General features: G+C 34.2%; 1 protein-coding gene across 4 annotated transcripts in view; it reads left to right on the top strand.

Moving 5' to 3' along the window:
* Golga4 (golgin A4) overlaps positions 1-13,267 on the top strand; it is a 114,443-nt gene extending 101,176 nt beyond the window's left edge. For 2 of the 4 annotated variants that reach the window (XM_010629695.2, XM_010629693.2), the window contains 3 exons: positions 5,126-5,212; positions 10,210-10,272; positions 12,929-13,267. In XM_010629695.2, coding sequence (XP_010627997.1) covers positions 5,126-5,212; positions 10,210-10,239 — 117 coding nt within the window. In that variant the 3' untranslated portion in view covers positions 10,240-10,272; positions 12,929-13,267. The remainder of the gene's footprint in view (positions 1-5,125; positions 5,213-10,209; positions 10,273-12,928) is intronic. The other 2 variants (XM_010629696.2, XM_010629694.2) reach the window with 1 other exon arrangement.
* Positions 13,268-16,081: the final 2,814 nt, after the last annotated feature.

Raw genomic sequence — 16,081 nt, 5'->3', positions numbered from 1 at the left:
TTTTTTTTTTTTTTTTTTTTTTTTTGGTACCAGGGATCGAACACAGGTCGTTGTCCTTGTGAGGCAGGCGGCAGAACCACTGAGCTAAATCCCTAGCCTGATTGTTACTACTCTTAACATAAGTGAATTGGAACATCTTGCTTATATTTGTTACATTTATAAAAGGTTAATTTTTAAAAATGCTGTTGGATAACATTAAATAGTAAAAATTAAAATTTCATTAATTTAAAAATAACTTGTATGCCAGGTGTGGTAGTGCACACCTGTAATCCCAGCACTCTGGGAGGCTGAGGCCGGAGGATCAAAAGTTTGAGCCCAGCCTGGGCAACTTAGTGAGACCCTGTCTCAAAATAAAAAGGAACTGGGGATGTAGCTTAAAAGCCCTGAGTTCAAGCTCCAGTACCAAAAAAAAAGAATTTTTGATGCATTTGGCTATGTTTCTTCTTGACTTCAGATCTTAAAATTAGAAAAATTCATTTCAAGACTTTAGGATAGCTTTGGAAATGGTCATAATTAGCTGTAATTTCTCAGGAAGATTTAGAAATACTTTGCTTTAGTTACTGTAAGAAAATCATTCAAATACATGGGGGATATTGATCATTTTAAAATTAGTGCACAATGTGAGTAATAAAGCTTGGCTAATTTGTTTTCTAGAATGTTACATTTTTTGTAAGGTCCTTGAGTGTAGAGTCTTGCTTTTTTTGTGTCCTCTGCAGTGTTTTAAAAAGTGCCTTTTCAGAGATTTTTGAATTGTATTCTTTAAGGGAAATTTATGAGCCGTACCCCAAACAAAATTTTTTATTTTAACCCTTTCTATGTTTGACATTTTTACAACTTTTTACTTTCATAAATTGTACATTGTTTCTGTCTTGGCTAAGCATGGGATAGTGAGTTTTCCAGCCTTAGAAGCAATCATTGTTTTAATGTGTGGCTGTGTTGAGGGTTACTGAGAGAAAATACTAAGGCAGTGCAGGCATGTATTTGGCAGATATACTTAAAATTTAAAAAGCAAGGGCAGAAGAAACTTTTAAAAGAATATTATATAGGTCTGATATTCACCTACATTCATTTGAATTCTTAATATCTGTAGAAATTATATTTCATTGCATCAGATAGTTTTCAGATTGAAGTATGATCATGAGCATATTTCATAGAAAAGAGATATATCAGTTCACAATGGCTCAGTGTCATTTTTTAAGAACTCGTCATTTTTCAAGGACAACTAAAACTAATTTTTTCTATCTTTAAAAAATAAAGCTAATGAAATATAGCTTTCTCTTATTATATTCTTTTTTTGGGGGGGGTACAGGGGATTGAACTCGGGTCCTTGCACTTGTAAGGCAGGCCACTGAACCGCTGAGCTAAATCCCCGGCCTCTTATTATATTCTTTTTTTGGGGGGGGTACAGGGGATTGAACTCGGGTCCTTGCACTTGTAAGGCAGGCCACTGAACCGCTGAGCTAAATCCCCGGCCTCTTATTATATTCTTATTGGTTGTAAAATAGCAGCCAGTATCTGAGGTTGGCTAAATAAAATTACTTTGTTGCTGTAGAATAGTCAAGGGAAGAGAGGCATATCTTTAAAAAAAAAAAGGTCTCTCAGAACTTTAGCTACCTCAGTACTCTAGTGTATCTAAAGCTGTGATGAGTGTTGTTGCTAAATAAATTATTTACCTTTCTGTGTTCTATAAAATAAAAGAGACTGGCTGTCCCAACATGGTTCTTCTGGAAAAACAGTCAAGTTAGTGAGATGAGATCTTTCTGAAGTTTGATACCACCTCTCCCCCCAAGAAAGACCCAGCACAAGCATAAGCTCTGTTATGGGGTAGTACAGGTTCAGCCAAGTCTAAGCTTGTGCTTTCTGAGCCTTCCAGTTAATTTTAGGGTATATCTTGGGAGATAGCTCAAAGGGTTGTCCTTTCTACATCACAGTCCCATCTACATTTGATCTGAAAATCCGTGTTAAGGAGGAGCACGTGCTTTGTCTTTGCCTTCATTCATTGTACCTTTCTGACTACTAAAAGTAAAGAGTAGTCTGTCATTTTGCCATTGTATTTTATACATAAATACTACGAATTGGTAACAACTTTACTGCATATTTATTAAGCAGTTAATGTCTGTTTATCACCATGGTGGACAGTAAATAGAATTTGGTACCATCCCTGACTTCAAACTCACCATATAGTGAGAGAGTGAAGCCATTCTCAGTTAACATATGAGTAATGTGATACAGAATGTAGTGAGCCTTAGTAAGGGCTGTGAGAGAAGTATGGTCCTAATACTACTAGAAGGCTCAAGGAGGACTTGTGGACTTGGTAGTATATATACTGGGCTTTAAGCAGAGAAGGTTAGATTTTGATAGATGAATTTAGAAAAGAGAGACAGTCCAGAGAGAAGGTCCAAGGCAGAAATGGCAGGTGGGTTTCTGGAATGACAAGTAATCTGATGTAACTAAAATGATAGTTCTGTGAGATGACAGTAATTCCACTTTAATTGAACAAGAGTGTGAAGGGCCTTGAGTGTTTTCAGTTTTATCTGTAGGTACTACATAGGAAGTAGCCCTGATGCTTTTGAGCAAAGATTAACAAATCAGAACTCTTTTGCTCATTTGCATAATTTCTATACATTACAAAGTAATCTGTAATAGAGACCAAGTTGTGTTTTGGAATGAGCTATTATTGAGGTCTTTGTGATTTGATTACCATCTACAGTTGTTTCTTGTCTAGCAGTCTTTGTATGTCATCTTTCCTGTGTTTCTTCATTTGTTTTTGTGAGATAGATGACCTCTTGCCTTCCCTCCTTTTTACTTCCCTTCCCTTCCTTTTTTCTTCCTTCCTTTTCACCTTCTCTTTCCTCCCTTCCCCTCCTTCCTTGCTTCCTTTACTAGTGACTGAACCCACAGCCTCCACACTTGAGTTGCATCTCCAGCCATTGGGAAAAAAAAATTCTTTTTAGAGACAAAGTCTCACTAAGTATCCCTGGGGCGGGTTTAAACTTGTGATTCTCCTGAGACAGACAACTTTTTAACTATATATAGTATACACATTCCTATAGTATGAAGTTAGGTAAACTTTTTTTCTTCTGTGTTTGAACTTTTTTTTTTTTCATGATTTTGGACCCTCTGTGTTATTACTGATACTGAAATTTAGACTGTCTTCCTTTTCAGTAAAGGGTGTTTTTCATCCTAAACTTAATTGAATGAAGAAGCCTCTCCCCAAGGAAAACCTTGCAAGAGAGGCCTCTTCCTTGCTTTGCAGGGTATGGTATGTAGAGTAGACAGTCTGGTTTCGTTTTGTTTCTTTTCTTTTTATTTTGCAGTACTAGTAATCAAACTCAGGACCTTGTTCTTTCAAGGCAGGCTCAGTGCCACTGAGCTATCCCCCAGCCCTGACAGTCTGGTTTCTTTCCCAGGGTGTGCAGAGATTTTGGACTTGTCAAATAAAATATTTTCTGACAAGCTTTAAGGCTTTACTTAGTAATCAGCTACAGATTCTGTATTGCTGATGAATTTAGAGATGGGTTTGTCATGTAATGTTATCTAGAAATGTGAAAAGAATAGAAGCCAGTTTTTTTTCCTTTTTTTAATAACCATGCTTGTTCATCATTTATATGTAGTCTCATAGTGAATATAAGTGGACTTTCTAGTACTTTGAGCTTAATGTGATACTGAAGTTAGAGAAATACTCCTTATAACTGTGGAATCTTGAATTGTAGATTTTTGTTACTCCCATAGCATATATAAAGTTTCTTCAGTGTTAATAAAATGAGAATACTAGAATGCTTTCTTCCTACTATTTCTCTTGCTATTTTATGCCACAAATATACTTGGTTTCTAGACTTCAGGTTAGTATGTAAGATTCTGTTATATTTTAGTTAGTACAATTTAAATAATGAATGCTTTTATAAAATACCTTAGGAATTCTTCAAGAACTAAGTTGTTTTTAGTGGTATTTTTGTTTTTAATCATCAAAATGGCAGAGGCAAGATAAAAGGAAGAAGTTAGCTGAAACTAAAATCCAGCTATGTGTGGGGTTACAATATTAATCAATCTATTAGCTGAAATAAATATCAGAAAGTATTTTGCCTAGGCTTAGTACATAATAGGAATATTTTAAAAATTTCTTTCATAAAAATAATTATACTTTTTTCTAATGTGTTTGCAAACCTTTGGTTTACTATTATGCCATCTTTTTCTAAATGACTTTCCCCAGCACCTCACTCCCACTTCCTCCCCTCCACAAAGAGTCTATGTAACCATGAACAAAGTGTTAGAGTCACTTTTATGGGCTACTTTCTCATCCACTGTAAGAGTCCCCACAATAGTATTACCACCTGACTTTGTATGTAAGCACTGAATTTGTTATCCTACTTTTTTCATAAGTGGTATCTTCTTTCCTCTCTGTCTCCCTCAATACATCTCATCTTGATACAAATAGGGAGTTTCAACCTTTGAGGAGAATTTTCCAGGAGCTTATGGGTGACACTCTGACTTACGGTATATTTATTTAGATCTGCACAATTTATGATCTTGTTTTGCAAGCCATGTGTAATGTTTTGATTCATCATGTTTTCTACCAAACAAAAAAACATCTTGTGTTTATTTAAAATGTAATTTGTATTTCTATTAGGCTAATGTGCTGCATGTCTTGAAAAATACCTACTAAGCATGTTCATGTTCATGCAGTAGCCCGTGTTTATGAGATATATGATGTGATTTAGTTGAAGCTGAACGGGGTGAGGGCATCTAATTCTGACGATATAGAGCATATATTTTGGCATTGAATTTAGAGATTTCTGCAAATGAAAAGACTTTTAAAATGTTAAGTAATACAGTTCTATCTTAATAGGACAAAGGGCCAAGAGCATTAGATCTTTATACAGCTTCATGCTATTGAAAACGTATCTTAAAACAATATAAACCCAGACATTGTGAGGAGTCCTTTTAAATTGAAATTCTAGTTTTGGCTGTTACAGTATTTCCTTGACTGATACCTTCACATCATACTTCTTTGTTCGTGGCTTCCATTGAGAGCACTAAAGAATCCCACCAGCAGAACATGTCAGAATGGGTTGAGACTTCATCTGTTTCACTGCTTATTAGTGATCATCTCTCATTTTTCTTGCAGACCATGGCAAAAGTTATAACTACTGTACTAAAGTTCCCAGATGACCAGACTCAGAAAATTTTGGAAAGAGAAGATGCACGGCTAATGGTAAGCTTTATAAGTGGGCTCTAGATGAAGATGAATTTACCTCATCTATTTATATTGCTTCATTTATAATGACTTTGAGTTGATGAAAAGAAATTGAAAATTTTCTAGTCTTTATTATGCTATTGCCTGAAAAGTAGAGTGTAATTAGATTAAGAAAGTTTAACCAAGGGTAAGCGTGAATGGATGCCTTCAAGGAGAACAGTTTTGTTTGATAGCATGTATGATGTTGGTACTTCTGTGAGCTATTTTTGGAAAGGATGGAAAAGACATTTATTTGTTCTGGTATAATATTTTTTTTTTTTTTTTTTTGTGCTGAGGATTGAACTCAGGTCCTTGTGCTTGCAAGGCAGGCGGCAGAACTATTGAACTAAATCCCCAGCCCTGGTATAATAATTTTTTAAACCAAAATATATCATGATGTTTTATTCTATTTCAATTGATTTACATATGCATTTATTCTGAGTGAAAGAATTTAAACATTTTTGAGCCTTTGATACCTTATAGGGAAAAGGTAAGGAAACAAATTATTTTTTAAAACTTTATATTAAATCAGCTGTGCTTGAAATGAAATACACACATATTTCATCAATTATGCAAAATTTCTCATGCCTAACTTCTTTTTGCCCTGGTCTGGTTATTCAGTAAGATATACACCACTCTAGGCAGAGTGTAAAGCTTGTGAAGTTTGTGTCCTGACCCTTGCTGTCTCTTTTCTTTCTCATCTTGATAGAGGCCTGCAGAGCCCTCCTTTCCTTCCGCTTAATCTCTTTACTTGAATCATAAGCCCAGTGCCACTTTTCTTTTCTCTGTTCTCACTAAAGCATGCAAATACCTTCTCCTTGGTGGTGGATTAATGTATGTCTGAGTCTAGTAAGAAGCACTATGAGAGTAAATCCCAAATCATCTCATTGTATCTTGACAACAGTCACTGTTTCCTAAAAAACATTCTTGCTTATCTTGACCCCAAATATCCTACTCTTTAGTGGTCACCTGTTCAATCTGGTATGTTGGGTTCTAATCCACAGAGTTTCACCAAAATCTGAAGATAACCTATCTGGAAGACTTTTCTCTTGTTGGCTAAAAACCTCCAGCATTTAGCCATTTATGAAGTTCCTTTATTTCACCCCTTGCAGGGAGGGGGTCTGTCTGGAAGAAGCCCAATGCTCCAGGTGCAATCTGACCATCTTTTCTTCCTCCCAGTTGATCCTAGCATCCCTGCTGTTTGTCCCAGTAATCTTTTGTGTGTTTGTATGTTGTATAATACTGGAGATTGAACCTAGATCCTCCTGCATGCTAGTCAAGTATTCTGCCATTGAGCTGCATCTCCAGCACATTGTTTATTTTTTATCTTGAACAGGGTCTCACTAAGTTATCAGGCTGAGCACCAACTTACATTCTTCCTACCTCAGCCTCCCGAGTAGCTGGAATTACAGGCATGTGCCACCGTACCTGGCCTGGTTATAAATATTTTGATAAAGACATGTGTCACTATAATGCATGCCATTTATCAATAGAGAAAAATGTTGTTTTAAATTATGATAGGCATCTGATTCTGTAAATGTGTACTCATTCAGAGTAGAAATTTTCTTTCATTAAATTAATAGCTATGTCTTTTGTGAGAAAATCTCCAATGAAGTTTAGGCTGTTTGGAACATGATTCTGTCATTATGGTTTTAAGAAACATTTCTAATTGATATTAAGAGATTTTATTTAGTTACTTGTTATCCTATGGCTCTCTATTTATTGTCCTAATATTGAAGTATAGAAACTCTCTTCTTACTGTCTGGCTACAGTTTATCAGAATTTACTGTGTAGGTATCAGTACCTACAATTTCTGTGTATCAGAATTTACTCATGCTAAATCATTGCTCTGCAAATGCAGGAGGAAACATTGCTTTTCATTCCATGCACACAGGCTGACTTAGGTTGGTTTATTTTGATGAAAACTACTCAAATTGATAAATATAAATAGCAAACCATGTAAAAGACAAAGTTTCATTTTAAATTTAACTAATGGGAAATTTTCAAAAAAACTTAGTGTCTATTCCTGAATAGAGTAGTATTCATTCTAAATAGGGATGGAATAGTGGCTAACTGATCCTTCCTGATAAGATTTTTCATCAGAGGCTAACCTGCCCAAAAGGAGTGTCCCACTTTTCTGCTTCCTTTAAACAAACCCTCATCCATCATCTTTTGCACAGTGATCAAATTAGTCTTCTAGTTGTTAAGGGGAATATAGAAAAATTGAAGCTATAGAAGACATGGTTGTTGACCTATGGAATCTTTAATTTTAGAGGATAAATTCATATACATTCATATATAAAGATATGCCTAAGAAGTATAATTAAAAAAATAAAAATAGATGATTATGAAATGTTATGATGAACATTGAGAGAGATCTCAAAATGTGAGATGACTTATAAATTCATCAAATTGAGTCACCTTTTTATCAGTTCAAGGAGATTATTAGTACTTATCTGGTAGAGTGTTTCATGATTGTTTTGTATTTAAGAAAATTTTAAACTTTAAGAAAGTTTATTGTAATTTGATGACAAATCATTTCTTGGAATTGACAGATGTCTTTGTTGTATAGAAACTTCCTTTTCACAGTTTTCCTGGAAGTATATTTAACTTATTTTTTTTAAAGTACTGGCAAAACATTTTGCTGTTGTTATTGTTGTTGTTGTTGGTACTAATGATTACACCTAGGGCCTTCACAATGAGCTGTATTTCCAGTCCCTATTTTAAATTTTGAGTCAGGTTCTTGTTAGTCACAAAGTTGCCCAGAATAGGCTGGAATTTGTGGTCCTCCTGCCTTCACCTCTGAGAATGCTGAGATTATAGGCAAGTGCCACCACACCCAGCTTTAGAGTGCTAGTAAAATTTAATGACTTAAGTCTACATACATGTCAATTTTCTTAATGATTTCAATGAAAGAAAAATTTTCTTCTCTGATAAAAAATGTTTTGTTTTCATTCCCCATCCGTTGTCATATTTTATATGTTTACTTTACTTTCACACTGATTGTGTGTGTGTCTGCGTGCACATGCATGTGTGCTTGCTTGCTTGCGTGCTTGCTTGCTTAATAGTTCTTGAGATTGAACCCATGGCCTGCCATGCACTAGGCAAGTGCTATACCACTAAGGACAGCCCCACCTTGTGTCTAGTTCTTGATTAGTTCTTGCCCTAGACTAGTATTGTACTACATGTCTTAATTTTCTCTCTCTCTTTTTTTTTTTTGAATTTAAAATATAATCAGGACTTTTGGAAATTTTTAAGTACAAAAGTTTTCCATTCCATAATGAGATTTACTTTTCCCTTTGAATGCAAGAAGATGCCTTCAAGGTGTATTTGGAAACATATTCAAGTAAAAACGACACGTAGTGAAAAATGAAAGTGCATATTTGTTATTTTTGGTTTTTTGCGTTTTTTTTTTTTTGTTTTTTGTTTTTTTTTGGTTTTTTGAGACAGAGTCTCATTCCGGCTGGCCTTGAACTCATTGCTGCCCTCCTGCCTCAGCCTCCTCCTGAGTGTTGGGATTACAGGCATGTGCTGCCACACCTAGTCATGAAATGGTTTTGACTCAAATATCTTTAGAATAAAGTACTATGGGATTACTGATACTGCAGACAATTCGGAAACATTACATACAGAGAGTCCTTTATGGTCTTTAACCTCCAGACTCCACATGCCAAGGTCATTTCTGTTAATTATAATTACAAATTTATGATTATTCCTTTATCAGTTGTTTTATTTTATAAAAATGAGAGTGTGCACTTAGTATATCATTATATTCTACCTCATTGCAAAATGATCTGCTTCATTCTTTTTAATGATAAATTGAGTGATTATATAGATGTCTTACAATTCAGTTCACCAATTTGCCCCTTGTTTGATCACTTAGGTGTTTTCAGTTTTAGAATTTACAAGCATAGATGCAGGGTATATCCATACATGTGTTTTGTATACTTCTACAGATTTTCCTATTATTAACCATGTTGTGTTATGTGTGTGTTGTAGAATGTTATTTTCTAGTTTCAAGTTGCCGTTTCTAATTTCTTTTGAGTTTGCTGCTTTTACTAACTTTACATTGAGTAAGATAATTAAAATGATACTTTGGAGTTTGGTCTTGTTGAGGAATAGCCTCAGTTTAATAAATAAGCTTTGTTTATGATGCTGATGCTGCCTTTTTTTTTATTATTGGTTTTTTGAGACAGGGTCTCACTGTGTAGTGGAGACTGACCTGTGACTCACTGTGTAGCCCGGACTGGTCCCAAACTCACAGTGATCCTCCTGCCTCAGCCTCCTGAGTGCTGGGATTACAGGCATGTGCCACAACGCCCAGCTTTTTGATGCTGCCATTTTAGAGCCAGCCATGAAGCTGATTAATGAATTTGGGGTATGGCAATCATAAAACAGGGTATAGAGTCTTTTTAATAAGGTTTGTTACAGTGAAAACTGTAACTGAGGTTAAAATCCTTTAAACTGACATTTCAGTTGGATCTGTTCTGAAACTTTTCTTGATATTCTTGATAAAGAATAATAATCATTGATGAAGTTGATACATTTTAGGAATGAGAATTCAGCATACTGCATTTTAAATTTATTAATGTGTTTTCAAAACCTTTTGAGAGTAAATAGGTTATGTGTACCTTAATGCAATTATGAAAGAAATCTTTTTTTGATGTATATAATCACCCCTAATTTATCTAACAGTTAAATATGTACTTCAGATGTGAAGTATACCTTTCATTATGTTAAATTTTTTACATGAAACTTGCAGATAAAAATTTAGCTATATAGTATTTTTACTTAGGAAGGGGGCAGATATTACATGTTCTTTATACTTTACCTGTGCACCCTTGATTTTGGAAGATTTAAGAAAATTTGAAATACAATCTGTTTAATACAATAAACTTCAAATACACACATAATCTATTTGTTACATTAAGTCTTAAAACTAACCCATGAAGCTTTTTTTCTTCCTGGCTTTGTAGTTTACTTCACCTCGCAGTGGTATCTTCTGAGTAAACCATCAGTCTGTGCTTAGTTAGAATGTGGTGAGTGGAGAATAATATGTCTTGTGTCTTTTGTGCAAAAATTAAATGTATTGCATAATACTAACCATTTGCTGGAATTCTTTTGCTTTTGTTTAATGAACATATGATTATGCTATGGGTTAATGTTATTTTCTGTTGCCTTACATAGATTAATAATACTCATCAAGAATGACCTTTAGATTTCCATTACTTGTTAAAATCATGTAATCAGATGCTTCTAATTTCTCTTGTAAAGTAAGTTTTAAATGAAGCTTTTTGTATATAAAGATTGTAGTAAAAATTAAGTGATTATCAAAAATCTTTTTTGGAAACCTTTTAAAAAAAAACAATATATACAAATCCATAAAGGACTGCCTAAATATTTAAGTATATTTGAATGTACATTGTACAAATTAAATAAAAATTGTGATAGACAAATGAAAAGTCATTTTATAAAAAGTGATATTTCATAAAATCAAGAATTAAAATACTATGGGGCTTAAAGTCAAGACTAAAATAGTGAAAACTAGTAAAGATGATTAAAAATACCTGCTAGGATCAGGCAGTTCAACATAACACATTTATTCTGAGGATATTTAGCCTCCTGTAAGTGATGTGGCTGTTTTGATTAACACATTATAACAGTGAAATGTAGCCATCTTAAATGTTTTATTTGACTGTCTTTACCACTTAAAGCCCTTCCCTTCAACTCCACATATTCTTGTGATTAGCTTGATTTAGCACCTCTAAACATTTAGGATTTTTTTTAACGTCATAGTTTGTAATAATCACAAGTTGAGTCACAGTAGCCTTATTCATAATTGAAGATTGTGATTTTTGATTGTCAGTTTTCAGCTGATGGTGTAAAAGTTTAGAATGCTGAAATACATCATTTCTTTTAAGCTTTTGGCTTTAAAAATCATCTATGCTTACAAATCTGATTTTAATATCATTTAATAAGCCTATGTGATTATTCTGTTGTCTACATTATAATTGCCAGAAGTGTGTTGCATGTTTCTGTTAGGTTACTTTTGTAATAGATATATGAATCTTAAAACAATCACATATTTAACCCATTATCTTAATATTTTCTTTTTCATATACTGTTTTAAATACTGTTACTTGTTAAATATTAGCATTTATCTCTGGAAATGTATTCTGATAATATTTCTGTTTAATAGCTAATTGTCTACTCAACTTTTAGTTTGAAACATTTCAGACCTAAGATTTGAAAAAAAATCATACCAGGAATCCCTATGTATACTGTACCTCGGTCTAGCAACTATTAATCTTTTGTTAATTTTTCTGTTTCTTGATCTTTACACACACACACACACACACACACACACACACACACACAACTTTATTTACCCCCTTTGTAACATTTGGCAGTTACTTACAAACATTGTGCTTACAAGCATTTGAGAGTAAACATAAACCAGTACTTTAAAATATTTCTTTAAAAGGACATTTTTCTACATACTTACAGTATACTTATCATACAGAGAAAATTTAATATTAACATAATACCAAGGGCTAGAGGTTTAGCTTAGTGATTGAGTAGTAGGCTAGGGTTCAATCTCCAGTACCTTGAAGGAAAAAAATGTACTAATTACATAATTTATGATATTAAAATTTTTCCTAGTTTTTCAAATAATACCTTTCATAATTTTTTTAAAATTGAGGATCCTCAAAGGTTATACATTGCATCTAGTTGTCGTTTTTCTAATCTCTTAAACTAGAAAAGTTTTCCCAATCTTTTCATCTTTTATGACGCTGACATTGTGTCATATTGTTGAAGAATTCATGGATTTTATTTTCTCAGTAACTCATTCTAGGGTTTCAAAAATAAAAGTTGACAAAGGAATTACTAAATATTGCAGATTTTTAAAAAATTATTTTCTTTAGAGTCTTAGGACCAACATTGTTTTTGAGCTAGGTTTATAAATAAAATACTTCATGAGTAGTGGATCACATTTACAAATTGAGAAGACTTTTAAAACTTCTTCCTTTCTACTAAATATATATGGAAGGTTTGTCTCTGCTACTTAATCTGTTTTTATGACATTTTAAACCTCATACTTGATCAGACTACTAGCTTTCAGCATTTTACTCTGAATGTCTTAGGTAGATTTTTGGCATTGTTTTTCATAGAATTTTTATTTTTAAAATTGAGTTTATTCTAGATGAATCTTAGCTTTTTAAATTTAAATGTTAAACATCTTTTGCTGCCATACATACCATACCGAGTTGCTGTATGTAGAAAAAACAACACTGGGAAAATGGGATGAGCTCTTTCTCCCCTAAAAATCCAATCTGAATAGTAGTGTCTTTGTGGGAGCCTTTGATATGAGCATGGTACCTTGAATTTCTGTAAGACTCTCTAGCATTTAGGACTTGGTAAATGGTTGCAGCTCTAAATTTCCCTTTCAAAGGCTTTTTCTCAGGTTTGCTAACTATTGGTCAGCTTGAATCATTCCAAGAACCTTAATTTCCAGGAGATTGCATTAGGATTTAATATTTAGAATACAGTAGTTCTACTTCTTTGTTGCAATCTTCAGAAAACAGAATGCAATTTTATTTTAACTTGAAAAAAGAATCTAAAAAGTTCATCTAAAGATTGGGTTTTTATTTCTGTGTTTTCTTTCTTTGTCCTCACTTCCTTTTTCTTTTCCAGTCATGGCTCCGATCTTCATCTTGAAGAAATGGGGAGAGTGATATTGGCAACTGCTGCTTGGAAAACTGTCCATGTTTGCTCTGCTTTGAGAATGAAGCTGTCACTTAGGGCCCTTCACTTAGGCAGAGACAAAGACAAATCTGACATTGGCCCATAGATATATCACAGATTGCTTTTAAAACAGATTTATTTTATCAGTGGAAAGAAAAATGGTGATAGTTCTTTCTTTTTTCTTCAGTTTTCTGTTGGAAAGAATTTTATGTTGTTTGAAATTTGAATAACCTAACCTCATTTATGGGCTCAGTTGATGTTCCTTTCATTCTTGTCCCTCTTTTTAAAGAACTGCTTGCCTTATTTATTTTTAGGGTGGTGTTTTTTCTCTTTTCTAAAGATCTGTGCAATACATTTTGAGGTGAAACTTAATGGATTTTTTTCTAATAAATTACAGCATGTAATTGACTCTATTACCCAGGTTGATTTATTGAATATTTGCTAAAGACTAGTTCTTTAAGCTATGGTATATGATAAATCCAATGGCAGTACCTCATTGTTTACTTAGCTTTTGTACTTATATTTTTCAGAGGAAAAAATACTACTATAAATTGTAAATAGTCAATACAAACTAGTGTATGCAAATCTGTAACTGTTGGTAATGTCATCTTGGAGGAGCAGATGAATAAAGTTTATTTACTATATAAAATTTCTTTGTGCTTTGTCTACATTGAAATCTGTTTCAGATTTGTTAAGAATGCCATTTTCTATGTAAAGGAATATAATAAGGAAATGTCAGGATAGCTAAATGTTGAGCATTTGGAATTTTTTTTAAATTTAAAATTAATATCACCAATTTAGAAATTGTGTAAACAAGAAATCATCTATGGTGTCCATTTTAGGTTCTGCCAATTTGGGAATACCACCTTTCACTGGAGAAAACATACTTTCTTTTTGTTGTTTGTTTTGTTTGTTTTAGTTGTAATGAGGACTGAACCCGGCACTTTTTAAAAATTGATTTTATCGGTACATTTTATACAATATAATGTTGTTCATCATTAGAAATTTGTACCTTTACATATGAACCCAAGACTTCTGCACTGAGCTATATCCTCAATCTTACTTTGAGACTGAGTGTTATGTTTTATGTCTCAATGTCCCCACAAAGCCTCATGTGCTCATAGGTGGAGATTTGGGGAGTGACTGCATCAAGGGTGTGTGATATTGGATTAGTCTACTGATTAAATTTGCTGAAGAGAGAACACCTATCCTGGGTCTGGTGTAGTGGGCACTAACCAATAGTTCTAGTCTAGGTGAAATAAAAAGGGGAAACAATAAGCCAGTAGGGCTGCTTTCCTGTCATGCTATGAGCTCTTTCTCCTCTACCATGAACCCTCTACCATGCTACCCTCCCTTGGAATCAGCCAACTGTGGACTGAAATGTCTACAAACTGTGAGGTAAAATAAACTTTCTTCCTATAACTTGTGGGTATCAGGCAGATATTTTGTCTCAGCAACAAGAAATTAACTATGACCAAAAGGTCTCACTAAGTTGCCCAGGATGGGCTTAAGTTTGTAATCCTCCTGCCTCAGTGTCCCAAAGTGCTAGCTAGGAATATAGGAATGTGCTACCATGCCCCATTGCTTTGATTCTTTGTTGTTGTTGTTGTTTTTCCCAGTACAGGGATCAAACTCAGCACCTTGCAATTGCCAGGCAGGTATGTTGCTGCTGAGCTATATCCCCAGCCCTGCTTTGATTCTTTTGAAACTTAGAAATAAAAAAGGCCTTAGGCACCAAAATATGGTAATACTCAAAGGGTTTCACACAGCCTCCAAATTCTGAAAAACATAGTAAGCAATATCTAGATAGTTAACCTCTGCCCCCAGGTGGAGTCTCATTTATCCAGCCAGTCTGGACCCTAGCTTTGATGGTTCATCTTCTATTGTGATAGAGAGTGAAGAGTTCTAGGGGAAGAGATGTGTAAAGGGTTTACTCATGCCCCACAGCTGACTCCTTTACTATTCTTGTAAGAAAAAAAGGGTCTTATTTTTCTCTTTTTAGCATGGTTTTCTTAAATCAGCAAAATTTCTCTCTGAAGAGTTTCTGACTACAGATATGACTTGTCCCTTTTTATATCTTTTTATAGAGTAGAAATGATGGTGGCCTCTTAGTGAAATTCACGTGTAACTTCCTGCAGTTTTTCCTTAACCTATATATGGAGACAGATCAGGGATCAGCATACCTTTTCTATAATGTGCCAGGTGTCAGCTGTTTTGTTCTTATGGGCCCTACACTTGGTATTGCAACCTCTCAACTCTCTTTGTAGTGCAGAAGCAGCTATAGATAATGCAGACATGAATGAGCTATATAATGAATGAGCATAGCTAGTTTCCAATAAAACTTTATAAAAGCAGGTGACAGGCTATATTTTGCTTATGTGCGAAAGTTTGCCAACCCTTGAGAAAGGAAACAAGTTGCATTTTAAACATGGAGTCAGAAGTGACATTCAGTATATAGTAGTTGCTTATTCTTTCTTCAGTGCAAATATGTAACCACTCTTTCTGAAAAGAGTGCAACAAGCTCACATTACCTCAAGAATAGTGGTGATCCTCTCTCAGTGTTACCTGTTCATTCCAGTGAGAAGGATAAAGGATTACATTGTGCTCAGTGGCAGCACCATAGGTCCATCTAGAACTTTCCTGAAGGTCTCCAGTAATTGTTCGTGGTTGTTACCTAGGACTTTTTCCAGAAGTAGTTATAGATTTGTACTATACTTAGTAGTGTAGTTATAGGTTTGGGTACTTATATCATCTGTCCAACATCTGTGATGGCTGAAGGTTGGCCCTAGGTGACAGAAAAAGCTATGATCCCAGTGTATTTAAATCCAGACACAGGCTCTGAAGCCAAAGCTGTTTCCAAGATACTGATACAGTAAATATAGCAAAAACCAAGCCTTCCAGTTTAAGCAGTGTTAGATGCTAATTGGATGTTACTTTGGCAAACTTTGGCAAAAATTTCACTGGAACTTGTAGTTACTATGTTCTGGTCAAGTGGATGTGAATATTTGTAAAAAATGTCTTTGTTGTTGACTTGTTGAATTAGACATTCCTAATGAAAGGATAAGAACATTTTCTAATTTTCTGATGTATAAGTCTGTATAA

This window comes from Fukomys damarensis, unplaced genomic scaffold, assembly GCF_012274545.1.
Source record: "Fukomys damarensis isolate Sample0158 unplaced genomic scaffold, DMR_v1.0_HiC HiC_scaffold_28, whole genome shotgun sequence".
Taxonomy (NCBI): domain Eukaryota; kingdom Metazoa; phylum Chordata; class Mammalia; order Rodentia; family Bathyergidae; genus Fukomys; species Fukomys damarensis.
The sequence above is the reverse complement of the archived record's forward strand: the minus strand, read 5'-3'. Positions and strand labels throughout refer to the sequence as shown.